Source organism: Osmerus mordax, chromosome 23 (genome assembly GCF_038355195.1).
Source record: "Osmerus mordax isolate fOsmMor3 chromosome 23, fOsmMor3.pri, whole genome shotgun sequence".
Taxonomy (NCBI): domain Eukaryota; kingdom Metazoa; phylum Chordata; class Actinopteri; order Osmeriformes; family Osmeridae; genus Osmerus; species Osmerus mordax.
In genome coordinates, this window is record NC_090072.1 from 2,925,970 (window position 1) to 2,940,098 (window position 14,129).

The following is a 14,129-nucleotide window of genomic DNA, read 5'->3' on the forward strand; positions in this document are numbered from 1 at the left end:
ATGCTTCCTGGTTACATTACATTTAGTCATTTAGCAGACGCTCTTATCCAGAGCGACTTATAGTAAGTACAGGGACATTCCCCCGAGGCAAGTAGGGTGAAGTGACTTGCCCAAGGACACAACGTCAGTTGGCATGACCGGGGATCGAACTGGCAACCTTCGGATTACTAGCCCGACTCCCTCACCGCTCAGCCACCTGACTCCCCCTGGTTGCGTTGTAAACACAGTGGTATCATCTTCATCACGTCACACGTGTGAAATCCGGATCCTGCCGCATGTAATGTGAGACTCATGTAGTACAGTACTGCAGGTCCCATGACAACCTGCCCTGTCTCAGCCACACGTGGTGTGTGTGTGTGAGTGTGCGTGTGTGAGACCCAGATGTCCCTTCCTGGGTATCCCATAGGAGGGGAGCTACTGACAAGGGGGAGGGGGGACGAGTGGTGAACACTCCAGAACTCTGGAGAAGGGCTGGCACTGTGTGTGTGTGTGTTCTTCTCTCTCTCTCTCTCTCTCTCTCTCTCTCTCTCTGCTCTCTCTCTCTCTCTCTCCACATTCACTCTCTCTTTCTCCACATTCACTCTCTCTCTCCACATTCTCTCTCTCCACATTCACTCTCTCTCTCTCTCCACATTCTCTCTCTCCACATTCACTCTCTCTCTCCACATTCTCTCTCCACATTCACTCTCTCTCTCTCTACATTCTCTCTCTCACACATTCACTCTCTCTCTCTCCACATTCTCTCTCTGCTCTCTCTCTCTCTCTCTCTCTCTCTCTCTCTCCCTTTCCACATTCTCTCTCTGTCTCTCTCTCTCTCCACATTCTCTGTCTCTCTGTCTCTCTCTCACTCTCTGTCTCTCTCTCTGTCTCTCTCTCAGACCAGGAGACGCTGGTCAGCAGAGAGGCGTACAGATGAACTGCTCCGGCATGTTCAAGTCTGTGTAAAGGAAATCCTATAAGAAGATCCCATTCAGCACAGGGAAGTTAGAGAGAGAGATGGAGGAGCAGAGACAGGAAAACAGAGCAGGAGGAGAGAGAGGAGAGAGAGAGGTAAAGGATGAATGAAGGACGATGGAAGGAGAGAGGAGAGAGAGGTAAAGAATGAATGAAGGAGGATGGCAGGAGAGAGTCTCAGGGGAAGACCAACAGATGGGGAGTGCTCTGTGCAGCACATAGTGTAACGGAGCTAATGTGCAGTTATTCAATCACACTGCACCAACTTAATGACTCATCACACACACATAAACACGCGTACACCTCCCACGACCACACACACCTACCACCACACACTCCCTCCCCCTACACACACACTGTCTACCATTCACCATAGAAATGCCACAACAGAGAGGGGTCGGGGGCTACTGGGCCTGGGCAAGGAACACCTGTCTCAAACGATCATTCACCTTTTTGCTATCCTCCCCTCCCCACTCACCCTCCTCTCCTCCCATTTACCACTCTCCTCCCCTCTTCACCTCCCTCCTCTCCTCTTCACCTCCCTCTCCACCTCCTCCCCTCTCCTCCTACCCCCTCCACCTCCCTCTCCTCCTTCCTCTCCACCTCCCTCTCCTCCCCTCTTCCCCTCCCTCTCCTCCTCCCCTCTTCCCCACCCTCTCCTCCTCCCCTCTTCACCTCCCTCTCCTTCCCTCTTCACCTCACTCCTCTCCTCTTCACCTCTCCACCTCCTCCCCTTTTCACCTCCCCCTCCTCCCCTCTCCCCCAGTCTCTCTCTAACAGATGAGGCCTGTGTTAATTACAGATATTGAAAGGGTTCCTCTGTGGTCTGTTCATCAGCACGACAGCAAACCCCACTCACACAAAGTGTAGGGCAAGGGATTTGTGTGTGTGTTTGCAGCACTGCAGGGTAGCTGGGGAACACTGTGTGAAGGTGCAATGAATACTGCTCTCTCTGTGTATGTGTGTATGTGAGCAAGATAAAGAGAGATCACTGTATGGGTAGATTCCATTTAAATATGATATATAAAATGCACTTTGGCTTCACGTTGATCAAAGACAAAAAACATGTTTGAAATGAAGTTTACGGTTTGTGGAAATGTTAAAATTATTCGGGGGTAAAGACCACTTCATCTCTCCGTTTTCAGATCATCAGACAGCGTCTCATCTCCACATCAGAAACACAACAAAACATGAAAGGCTCGAGGAATGTTTCTCTGTCCCTGTGAAGCCGTGTGTGTGTACTCGTAAGCTTCTAAAGCTTGGCATTGCTGACTAATAATAATACGCCACAGTGTGAGAGAGCGAAGAAAAGAGTAAGGGAGAGCAGAGACAGAGAGAAGAGAGAGAGAGGAGGGAGAGAAGAGAGAGAGGAGGGAGGTCTGAAATATACTGCAATAGGGAAGAGCCCGGCAACCTGAATGCGTTGTGCTGGTGCTGCTCAGTTTAACAGGGGGGGGGGGGGGGGGGGAGAGAGGTGAGGACAGGATGGAGAGAGAGAGAGATAGAGAGAGACAGAGAGATAGAGAGAGAGAGACAGAGAGAGAGACAGAGACAGAGAGAGTGGATCAGGGTGAGCCTTGGGGGGGGAGCAGATTGAGAAAGGAGGAGAGGTCTGTTTGATCTCATTTGCCTTCTCTGGTTTCACTGCCAAGGTCATTGGTGTGTCCGAGAGGGCTGTGTGTCAGAGACTGAACGAGCCAGAGAGAGAATGCAAGTTTCAGTGGTTTGTGTGTTAACCGTCGGCTGCAGAATGAGCATGTGTGTGTGTGAGAGAGAGAGTGAGCTTGTTTGTTTGTGTGTGACAGAGAGAGGAGAGATGAGAGGGGGAAATGAGCGGCCCTTGTTTTGGCAGGAGACGAACCGTAAAGCAGGTTCCCTGGTCCCAGGTAGCTTGGCTCTCTGTGTGTGTTTCTAGTCGTCCTGCTTTTATGCACCCCGGCCTGTGTTACAGCAAATCAGCTCACCTCACATGAACCCCAAATGAAAGCAAACCCTTCCGCGGTGCTGCTCATTTACATGACGGCAAACACCAGCATGTTTGTTGTGTGTGTGCATGCGCAAAGATGATTTCGGAGCGAAAATTCCTTCTGTTTCGCTTAAGCCCCCCCCCCCCCACACACAAACACCCCCCCCCCCCCCCCCCTCCCTTCAAATCAGCGGGGTACATGCACAGAGCAGCTCTCTTCAAATTCTGCAGAACCTTCTAGAAGAGACTGTTCTATTGTTACGTCACTACAGCAACACGACTGGTCTCGGTAGGAAAGGCAGCGAGTGAATGACGCATAGTCTACGCACGTGTGTGTGTGCACATCGGGAGTTCCGTCTTTAGTGAACAGTATCCTAGGTTACCCTAGATTCCTTACACACACACAATCTGTCTATTTCTTCCTCTCACACACGCACACACGCACACACACACAGTCATAAGGGAGATCAAAACAGAAGATGGAAAGAGAGAGACAAGGAGAGGACAGGGGAACAGGAGAGAGGTGGAGGAATGAGATGTGATATTTTCCTCTCAGACACATCTGGAGACAGACACAGCGTGTCTGTGTGTGTGGGAATGAGCGCACAACTTTACCGCTGTCTGCTTCCTATATTTGAAATATTGTGTGTGTGTGTGTGTGTCAGAGACCTATGAATATTTCAGTAGCACTCCTTTACTGACTCACAAAGTTGCTCAAAGCGTGACTAAAGGCTTTATGCTACTCAATCACCCTCTCTGTCTATCACACACACACACTTTCTCTCTCACTCAATATTCACACAAACACACTCACAAACAAACACACACACACTCACTAACACACACAGAGACTGCTGTGTCAAGCCCCAGACAGCTCTTGGTCTCTTTTGTCTGAAATAAAAACCAGAGAGGGAGAGCTTCAAGCTGGGCAAGAGAGATAGATTTTTCTTTGTTGTTTGTACTGTAGTGGTGTGTGTGTGTACGAGTGAGAGCGAGCTAAGGAGAGCAGCCTCTGACTAAGTAAAAATAAATCAGAGCTTTTCTCTGCACACAAAAGGGCATTTATTTCTGTGCCACCGTATTTGTACGTGTGTCTGTGTGTGCGCGTGTGTGACCGTGTCTCTGTGTGTGTGTGTGGCTGAGTGTGTGTCTGTGTGCCGGTGAGTGTGTGTTTGCGGGGGAGTGTATGTGTGTGTAAGTTGTAAGGAAGAACAAGAGAAGCTGTGTTGTCCTGAAGGACACAGCAGAGGGGAAAGGAGAGGAGAGAGGGACGAGCTGGGAGATATGACCCTGGGGTGAAGGGATACAAGAGAGAGAAGAGAGTGGAAGGAGAGAGTGAGAGAGTGTGTGAGTGTGTGTGTGAGAGTGTGTGTGTGTGAGAGAGAGAGAGTGTGAGAGAGAGAACGAGAGTGAGAGAGTGTGAGAGAGAGGGAGAGAGAGAGAACAAGAGTGAGAGAGTGTGAGAGAGAGGGAGAGAGAGAACGAGAGTGTGAGTGTGTGAGAGAGAGGGAGAGAGAGAACGAGAGTGTGAGTGTGTGAGAGAGAGGGAGAGAGAGAACGAGAGTGTGAGTGTGAGAGAGAGAGAGAGAGAGAGAGAGAGAGAGAGAGAGAGAGAGAGAGAGAGAGAGAGAGAGAGAGAGAGAGAGAGAGAGAGAGAGAGAGAGAGAGAGAAATGATTGGATGGACTTACTGGGTTTTTAGCAGTGATTCTACCAGTCACAGCGCTAGTCTGGTGCCATGTCGAGGAGATCAAGTTCTGATGGAAAGACAGAGAAAAGAGACAGAGACAAAGACAGTCTGGAGTGAACCTAAACATGGTTTAGTAGTAGCAGTACTAGTAGTAGTCCTTCATTGGTCCACAAAAGGAAATGTAGGACGTTGCAGCATATAAATATGCAAAATACCCAATATCAAAACACACAGGTCTTTACAGAGGTTAAAACACAGGGTTAAATAAGAGGGTGATGCAAGATTATACAAAACAATGTAATGCTGATGATGCAACACGAGTAATACATACACACTAGGTACAAAACGACTCTGACAAACAGTTTAACTCAGGTGACACACAGGGACACGCAGGTGACATCAGGCCGTCCGACCATCGCTGCCCCCTGGTGTCAGAGAGGACCAACAGCAGCGTGTCTCACCTTGTTCACCATGCAAGACAGGATCCCGTCCACAAACGTGGACTTGACCTTGTGAATCTGAGGACAGCACAGACACACACACAGACACACACACAGACACACACACGGACACACACACGGACACACACACGGACACACACACTCTCCTTTAGGACACGCTGCTTGTGAAGAGTTTAATTTCCAAAGCGTATTCGTGTTTCTTTGGTTGGTGGACTGGTTTGCTTGTGGAAAAACATTTTGGTCAAGTTTCTGGAACCTTTATAACATGAATAAAGTGATACATATGTAATGTAATTTTAAAGGAGCTAGTTCTTATTATAAAGAGGTATAAAGGAACACATATTTCAATGTGTGTATATTCAGAGATGGGTTTCATTGATGCAGGATGTTTTAACATGGGGGGGGCGGTGTGTGTGTGTGTGTTGACTGGGGGGCTATCTTACCTGTCTGTACTCCAGGATAATCTTAGGCAAGGGGTGCAGGTCCTGGAGCAGCAACAGCTACACACACACACACATTTACACACACATACACTCAGTCACCGAGATCCATGTTAGGCTGACCTTTCACTGGATCTAAAGTGTGTTTGTACGTGTGAGTGCGTGTGTGTTTGAACAGGTGTGTGTGTGTGTGTGTGCATGAGCGTGTGTGTGTCTCACCGCTGCCTCTGATGTTGACTGCTGTTGTGTGAGCAGTGTCTTGGGGAGCTTCTTGTTGTCACAGCGTTCATGCAGACGCAGCTTGTCAAACAGGACCTGCACACAGGGGTACACACACACACACACTCCTCTTCACACACTCCTACATAAACACACACACACCGGTTCATACACCCACACACTCCTCCACACACACACACTCCTGTCCACCCACACACACTCCTTCCCCTACAGGTGCGTGGTGACTGACCGTTCTTAGCTGGGTGCAGCTGGACACCAGGAACATCTGACCTGCTGCCTGGTGGGCCTCCTGCTCCAACTGCTTCAGCTTAGTCTGGGGAGGGGGGGTGGGGGGAGTGCAGAGAGAGAGGGGTGGGGGGATGGGGAGAGGGGGAGGGAGAGAGAAAGAGGAGGAAGAGATAGGGAAAGACGAGAGAGCAAGAGAATTGATGTGAAGTCCTGATCAATAGATGTGCGTGAGCATGCGTTTATGCCTGTGTGGTTGTGTGTGAGAGTGTGTGATGTGTGGGTGAAAGAGTGTGTGTGTGTGTGTGTGTGTGATGTGTGTGTGCAGGCTCATGGTAATCCCGTGACAGCATTGGCATGCTCTCTACAAGTCAGGCTCTAATAGAAGCTTGGAGAATCCTGCAGAGAGCGTCCTGTCTCCCCCAGCCCACACAGCATGCATAACAAGGAGACAGAGGAGAGAGGGGGAGAGAGAGGAGATGAGAAGGGCGTGTGGAGGAATAGTTGGGGGTGAGTTAAAGGATGATTAGAGATTAAGGAAGGAGGAGGTGAAAGAGAGGAGGGAGGGTTAACAGAAGAAAAGCTGAAAGGAGGATATGAGATGGGTGAGTAAAGAGAGAGAGGGAAGGAGAAACCAGGGTGAGGGTTGATACGAGGAGAAGATGGGAGAGGGAGTGAAAGAGGGAGGGAAAGAGGGGAGGCCCACCCTGAAGAGGAATGGAGAAGAATACAGCACAGACGGAGAGAGAGATAAAAAAGACATGGAGACAGAGGGGAGAGAGAAAGGGAGGGAGGGAGGGGAGAGAGAGATGGAGGAGGCAGACGGATGAGGACTCTGATGTACTCTGCCAATGAGCCTCCAGACCATCTCATCAATATGACATGTACCCCCTCAGCACACGCACTCTCACACACCCTCTCACAGACACCCTCTCACACACACGCACTCTCACACACTCACACCCTCTCTCACACACAGTAGTGTGAACCGTGCTATAATCCTACAAAAACCCTAACTTCTGAGAGGTTTGTGTGTATGGGAATGAACAACATTGTGTGTGTCTGTGTGCGTGTTCCACCTGTGCATCGAGGATAGGGTCCCTTCTGCGTGATGTGCTCGGACACAGAACCGGGGGGCATGAGAACCAAGAGGAGGTTCCGTTACAGAACGCTAGTCCTCATCACAGGACACTGATACTGCTTCCCAGTCTAACAGCAGAACACACAGCTGCACCACACATTTCCATATGCTTTGAAGACACAGTGAATGCCCCCCCCACACACACACACACACACACACACGCACACACAGTGCCACAGTAGCGGGCTTCAAAGCTATGGGGAGATCGTTTGTTAGATGTTGTTGTTCTATAGCTGCAATGAGTTCAACAGGGGACTCAAACAGGAGAAGATAAATGCTTTCTGCTGCAGGCCCTGCCTGTCACTAACCTGTATGCTTCAGAGAAAATAGGTGTGTCTGTGTGTGTGACTGTAGGTGTGTGTGTGTGTGATGATCTTTCCTGCGGCAACACTCTCAAGGAGACGGACAGAAGCTCAATTCTATTTTTAGAGACACAGCAAGGCGCGCACTCCCCACTACCCCCTGCTGCTGTCAGCATCTTTAAGTGTGTGTGTGTGTGTGGCAGAGCCAACAAGGGAGCAGAGAAATGTGTGTTCTTAAGAATGTGTGTGTGTCTGTGCCATGCATTACATTTAAAGGACAGGATCACAGACAGCTACACTTCTAAGGTACAAAGGAATTTTATCAGTTTATCAGAACCACAAGTAAGGGATGTGGTGTGTGTGTATGTGTGTGTATGTGTTATGTCTCACCCCCAGCATTTCCGAGGTCCTCTTCAAAGCTTCCTTGTCCACATGGATCCTGTGGCTCTCCATGGCTGGAACAACCAGAACCACATCCTTTAACCACACCCAGAACCACATCCCTAACCACATCCATGACCTCATCCATGACCTCATCAATGACAGGAGAATGTAGTTGAGGACATTAATGTACTGTTTACCAGTGTGTCTGTACAGACATGCACACACACTTGTAAACAGCCCGTGGTAAAACCAGCATTCATATTCCACTCCCAACGGAGGCCAAGTCACTCTGAACCATATGCTGTGTACTTGACCTTTGTAAAGGACCTTAGATCTCTCTCCCTCTCCCTCCATCCCTCGTCTTCTCTCTCCCAGCCCATCCCTTCCCCTCCCCCCCCTCTCTCTCTCTCTCTCTCTCTTTCTCTCTCTCTCTTTCTCTCTCTCTCTCTCTTTTTCTCTTTCTCTCTCTCTCTCTGTCTCTTTCTCTCTCTCTTTCTCTCTCTCTCTCTCTCTTTCTCTCTCTCTCTCTCTCTCTCTCTCTCTTTCTCTCTCTCTCTCTCTCTCTCTCACTCTCTCTCTCTCTCTCTCTCTCTCTCCTCACCTGCTAGGACAGGGATCATGCTTATCTCCATGTTAGTGTACAGTTTCCACAGCCCCTGGGCCTGGAGGACAAGAGGCACTGTCACACACGTGTGTGTGTATGTGCATGCGTATGTGTATATGTGTGTGTAGGTGTGTGTCATTAAACCTTCAGCTTGGAGCGAATCTCTGTGTTGAGCTTGTAAAGCAGATTCAGACTGGAGATTACTAGAGATACCTAAGAGACAGAGCGAGAGAGAGAGAGTGAGAGACTGAAGGAGCAGAGTCATTGAGATGTTCGATAGGTGTGTGTATGTGTCAGTGTGTGAGCATGTGTGTGAGCGTGTGTGTGTGTGTGTGTGTGAGCATGTGTGTGAGCATGTGTGTGTGTGTGTGTGTGAGCATGTGTGTGTGTGTGTGTGTGTGTGTGTGTGTGTGTGTGTGTGTGAGCATGTGTGTGAGCATGTGTGTGTGTGTGTAGGTGAGTACACACCTTCCTGGTCCCCAGGGCAGGGGTGGTGTGTGTGTGGGCTCTGACTCTGCAGTGTCTGGAGAGCAGGTCCTGGTAGCAGGAGGCGGGGTCTGCAGGGTCCAACAGCCAGGCACACACCTGGGGGTCCTGCACACGACACCCCCACACTGGGGGAGAGGGGGGTCAGTCTCTTAGAGTGGGGGGGGAGGGGGGGGGGGGGTCAGTCTCTTAGAGTGGGGGGGAGTCAGTCTCTTAGAGTGGGGGGGAGGGGGGGGGGGTCTGGTCAATGTCTTACACCGGGGGTGGTCTCTAGTGTCTTGGGGGGATTGCAAGAAGCCGCTATCTGATGATCATGTTTCAAAAACGACAGCGAACAGAAGAGACAGAATAGGAAAGTGAGAGAAAGCCTGTGTGTGTGTTACCCTGTTTCCAGCTGAGGTGTGCTCTGTAGTGCTGCAGCACGGTGCGGAGGAAGTCCTTACTCTTATAACACACCACCAGCTGAGCTCCGGATACCACCTGCAACAGCAGCTCTCTACGACACGCACACACAGTACACACACACACACAGTTATCGTGTAGACACCCTGAGACACTAATACACACACACTCATGGCCAGACACACACAGACCTGGTGAAGAGGTCCAGGGTGTGGTCCTGGTGCTGCTGGGCCCAGGCTGGGGTGTGCTCCAGCCTGAGGTACACCACACTGTCCTGGGGCCCTCCACACTCCTCCGGTCCCCTCTGCTCCAGGTCTGCCCTCATTACAACCAGGAGCCCGCACACTGCGGGACTGGACTTCTACACCACACACACACACACACACACACAGATGCATAACACACGCAGGTGCATGCACAAAACACACATCCGCCCACCCCCACACCCAGGACATACTACTACGCCTTCTGGCAGAGTCAGCGTGGGCATGGCTAACCTGTTCTGGGTCCAGCTGAGTGGTCCCATCCTGGAACACCATGGTCAGAACCAACGCCCGGGCCCGCCTCGCTTCCTCCAGAACCCTGCCCCTCTCCTCTGGGCCCAGCTTCCCAGCATCCTTCACTCTGGGGTCACAGGTCAGGGCAGCGGTCAGGCAGACTTTGGACTGGGCTCTGGGGTCACCACTGGGGTTCTCTGGTCCAGGTTTGGCCGGCTTGAGCTTGGAAGTCTTGGGGGTTTTGGAGGGTCTTGGGGAGTTAGTCCCGTTTTGGGTCGACCCGCACTCCCTCTCCATGACCTGCCCGTCCTCTGACCCCCTCTGCATGGCTGGGGGTCGTTTTATGGGGTTGGGGGGTGTGATTCGGACTCTCTTGGGGCCCCCAGTGTTGCAGGGGGTCTTGGTCTTCCTCCGAGGGCCTCTGGTCGAGGCTGGAGCGAGGTTGGGGTGTTTGGGAGTGGAGGTCAGGACTTTGCCCCCATCCTGCCCCTCCACCCCCTCCCGAATCCTGGTCTGGGAGGGGGGAGGGGGCTTGGTCTTGCTCTGGGGGCCTCTGGTAGAGGCTGGAGCGAGTTCGGGGTGTTTGGGAGTGGAGGTCAGGAATCTGCCCCCGTGCTGCCCCTCCACCCCCTCCCCAATCCTGGTCTGGGAGGGGCGAGGGGGCTCCCACCTCACCGGGGCCCGCCTGGGGAGGGAGATCTTGGGAGGGGGGCCGCAGGGTTTGGACGAGGGGTCACGGTGCTTCCTCTTGAGGGTGAGGGTGGGGATGAGGGTGGAATGCTGTTGGGGGGTGAGGTGGTAGGAAGACAGGTGACGGGGGAGCAGGGGCGGAGGGATGAGCCCGTCCTGCTGCAGTGACACTGTGGAGCCGCAATCACTGGCCTGGAGGAGCGAGAGAAAAACAGGGAGAGACAAAAAGAGAGAGGGATATGACATAGAGAGACAGACAGACAGAGGTGACCCTCCACTAAATCAGGGAGGATTCCCCCGCCTCCTTCTACCGTCTGAACCAGTTTAGCAAGGAGCCGCTCAAGTGGTTTCAGCACAATGACCTCTGACCTCTTCTGGGATTCAGACCGGATCTGTCCCGTCCTCTGCATGGACCTCATTCTGATTCTGATTCTAAGTGAAGAGTGTGTCTGAGAGAGCTTGGACTGTCAGGCTCATTAGAAGCAGCAGACTGCTCTCTCTGGCTGTCTGCAGACAGTGTCCCAGACAGAATCTCACCCTCACACACACACACACACTAGACAAACTCTCACCAGCTCTCACACACACGCACTTACCACTAGACAATATCTCTCACAAACACAGACCTCCTAGACGGACAGACGTTTCTGAGTGCAGCCTCACCGCTCGGTGACCTTCCCAGTGTCCTCGTACAGAACACTCTGCACCACGCCAGCTCCATAATTCATAACTACAACCACTTTATTTATGCAAAGTGAGGGTTTTTCAGCTTCGAGATGTGTGTGTGTGTGCGCAAGAGAGCGTTCGTACTTTTTGCGTATCCACATGTCTGAGTGTCTGTCTGTGTGTGAGAAGGTGTGAGTGAGCATGTGCAGGTGTGTGTGAGAGAGAAGGAATGAGTGGGCATGTGCAGATGTGTGTATGTGTGCATCTGAGTATGCACGTGTGTGTGTGTGTGACAGAACACTCCCTGCCCAGGAACCCTGGCATCAACAGGAGAGGAGGCATCCAATGATTCAGCTCTCTGGGGAAGCTGAGCTGATCCGTAAACACAGAGGTTACCTTCTTCCTGCTGACCGCCTCTAAACCCTGGAGGACTGGGCACTACAGAGCTGTGGGCTATAGAAGCTTTAGGAGTGACGGGCAGGGTCAGGGTTATGGCCCATGGCCAGGAGGGGGGGAGGGGGTGGGGCCATGGTCCTATACAGGGAGGGAGGGAGGGGGAGCATGGTCCTATACAGGGAGGGAGGGAGGGAGGGGGAGCATGGTCCTATACAGGGAGGGAGGGAGGGAGGGAGGGAGGGAGGGAGGGAGGGAGGGAGGGAGGGAGGGAGGGGGAGCATGGTCCTATACAGGGAGGGAGGGGGGGGGTCTCTAGCAGGATCTCCATCTCATCTACTGCAGTGCTGGAGTCAGCAGCAACTCAAGGCAGTCTCTGCAGCTTTCACAACCTCCCCTCCCCCACCCTCGTAGCATATCTGCATCTCTTCGCACCTCCCTCCCCTTCTCCGCGCCTCCCATCCTCTCTCACCCCCCCTCTCCCATTACCTGTAGGTTCTCGTGGGTGGTTCTCTCTGGGGGAGGCATGGGAGGAGAGGGGGCTCCGAGTGCCCCCCCCTCCTCCTGGGGAGGCCTTGTGGCTGGAGCACGTGCAGCTGGTGCTACTGGAGAGGAGAAAACAACCATTTAGGAGGGTTGTGTGTTTGTGTGTGTATATTTGTGTGTGTGTGTGTGGACCCAATGTTCTGACAGAGGTCAGCAAGGCTGATGTGAGCAAAGCTGAGGTCTTCCATTCTGTCACTACGCAGAGCTTGACTCAGCACTGTCTTGGAAAACGCAGCGTGTCATGTGAGAGGGGGACAGAGCGAGGGATGAAGGGAGGAGGGGAGGGGAAGAAAAGAGGGAGCAGAATCCTCTGTCAGCGAGTCCAGCGATTTTTAATCGCCGTCTCCAGCCCTGAGACACACCTTTTCAATTTCATTATCAGTGATATAGGAGAAGCCTGGCAATGCTCCCAAGGGTTTAGGTACCACTCCTATAGGGCAGCAGTCAGTAGGGCACTGCCCTCTAGTGGTGTGAACATCTCTTAGAGAGAGAAACGGTTTATTTATTGTGCATATTCATATTACTAATCACCTGGCATGCCACCACCTGAGCCCTGCACACACCTGTGTCCCCTGTGTTCCACTCTGCAGCTGGTGTCTCCAACGTGTTGTCTCTCCTCTGCTCCCGCACCCTCATCTCCTTTTCCCTCCCCTGACTCTCTTTCCTCCCCTGACTCTCTTCCCTCCCCTGACTCTCTTTCCTCCCCTGACTCTCTTTCCTCCCCTGACTCTCTTTCCTCCCCTCCGTCTGGTGCTCCTCTCTCCTCCTCGCTCCCTCTATGGCTTCCCCTCCCTCCAGCTCAAGGATCCTCCCTTCCTTTGGGTCCCCTGTTCCCTCTAACTCCTTCCTCCCTGTCCTCTCCTCCGTCAGCCAGGTCAAGGGGGCGATGATGGTGTCCCCGAAGAGCAGGTCTCTCTGGGCCAGGTGTCTCTCTGTATGCTGGTGTCTCTCCCTCTCCCCAGGTTCTGATGGACACTCTCCCTCGGGCTGCTCTGCCACCTGGTGGCGGCTCTTTGTAACTACAGCTTGTGGTCTGTCACTGTTGAGGCTGGGTTTGTGAGTCACTGTGTCCTCTGTCAAACTAGTGTTGTTGTTGTTGTCGTTGTTGTTAAGGCTGTTGTTAGTTGAGTTTCCAAAGTCCTCGTTAGGTATTTGTCCTGACTTGAAGATCTGTGATTGGTCTGTCACCTTGTCCAGATCTGATTCAGGAAACCTCTCCCTCTCTTGTCCTGCCTCTTCATTGGGTTCTCTGATCAGATCCTGTCCAATCCAATTAGCGGATCCTGTGACAGCGTTGTCCAATACTATGGCTCTTTCCCCCTCCTCTATATCTGGCCATGCATCTCCAACGCAGTTAGAACTTTGTTGCATTCTGTTATTTACGTTTCTTCCACTTTCTGTTCTCGCTTCTCTTTCCCCTCCCATCCCTCTCTCGACACCTACCCTCCTCCCCGCCCCAAACTCTCCTTCTTGTCCTCTCATTGGTCCACGGCCATGTCTATCACAGCCTGCCTCCATTCTTGTCAGGTGACCCATATGAGGGAGCAGTAGGCTTCCGAACTTGTGCCGCTTGGCGACGCCTCCAGAGGACCCACCATTCCCAGAACCCTCCTCCCCAACAGACGCCTCCTCTCTGGGGTCGGATCCAGAAGTCCGCTCCCTCTGGTTCTCCTGATCTACAGTGCATTCTAACCATGGTTGGGGTTCACGCCAGGGTCCGTCCCCAGCCGCCTCCATCAATGCGTGCCTTCCTCCTCTCTGTAGCTCTGGGTCTGGTTCGTGGCTCTCTGATGCTAAGCTAACACTAGCCCTGGAGGGTCCAGGTTCACAGGGCCGAACTGAGCTCTCTCTAGGGGGCTCAAGGAGCTCCATCCCTGGGAAGGCTAGCCTGGCAGGGTCTTCTTCATCTTCCATGGGGAACTGGAGGGTGAAGGTGGGCTGCATCTCATCAGGAAACCTGCGATAAGAGATCATACCATTTGGATCACACATCCAAACAGTAGAAAAAAGATTATGTCCAAAAGTCAAACCCCCAAAAACGCG

The 14,129-nt window shown here is 52.3% G+C and overlaps 1 protein-coding gene across 1 annotated transcript in view; it reads right to left on the reverse strand.

The window, feature by feature from the left end:
• Positions 1-10,900, reverse strand: part of poln (polymerase (DNA directed) nu) — a 31,736-nt gene extending 20,836 nt beyond the window's left edge. The window contains exons 1-13 of the mRNA XM_067261119.1: positions 10,793-10,900; positions 9,792-10,673; positions 9,486-9,655; positions 9,276-9,388; positions 8,875-9,020; positions 8,551-8,619; positions 8,404-8,464; positions 7,809-7,873; positions 5,980-6,063; positions 5,730-5,825; positions 5,514-5,570; positions 5,071-5,127; positions 4,611-4,676 (exon numbers count right to left, since the gene is read on the reverse strand). Coding sequence (XP_067117220.1) covers positions 4,611-4,676; positions 5,071-5,127; positions 5,514-5,570; positions 5,730-5,825; positions 5,980-6,063; positions 7,809-7,873; positions 8,404-8,464; positions 8,551-8,619; positions 8,875-9,020; positions 9,276-9,388; positions 9,486-9,655; positions 9,792-10,673; positions 10,793-10,900 — 1,974 coding nt within the window. The remainder of the gene's footprint in view (positions 1-4,610; positions 4,677-5,070; positions 5,128-5,513; positions 5,571-5,729; positions 5,826-5,979; positions 6,064-7,808; positions 7,874-8,403; positions 8,465-8,550; positions 8,620-8,874; positions 9,021-9,275; positions 9,389-9,485; positions 9,656-9,791; positions 10,674-10,792) is intronic.
• Between the last annotated feature and the right edge of the window lie 3,229 nt (positions 10,901-14,129).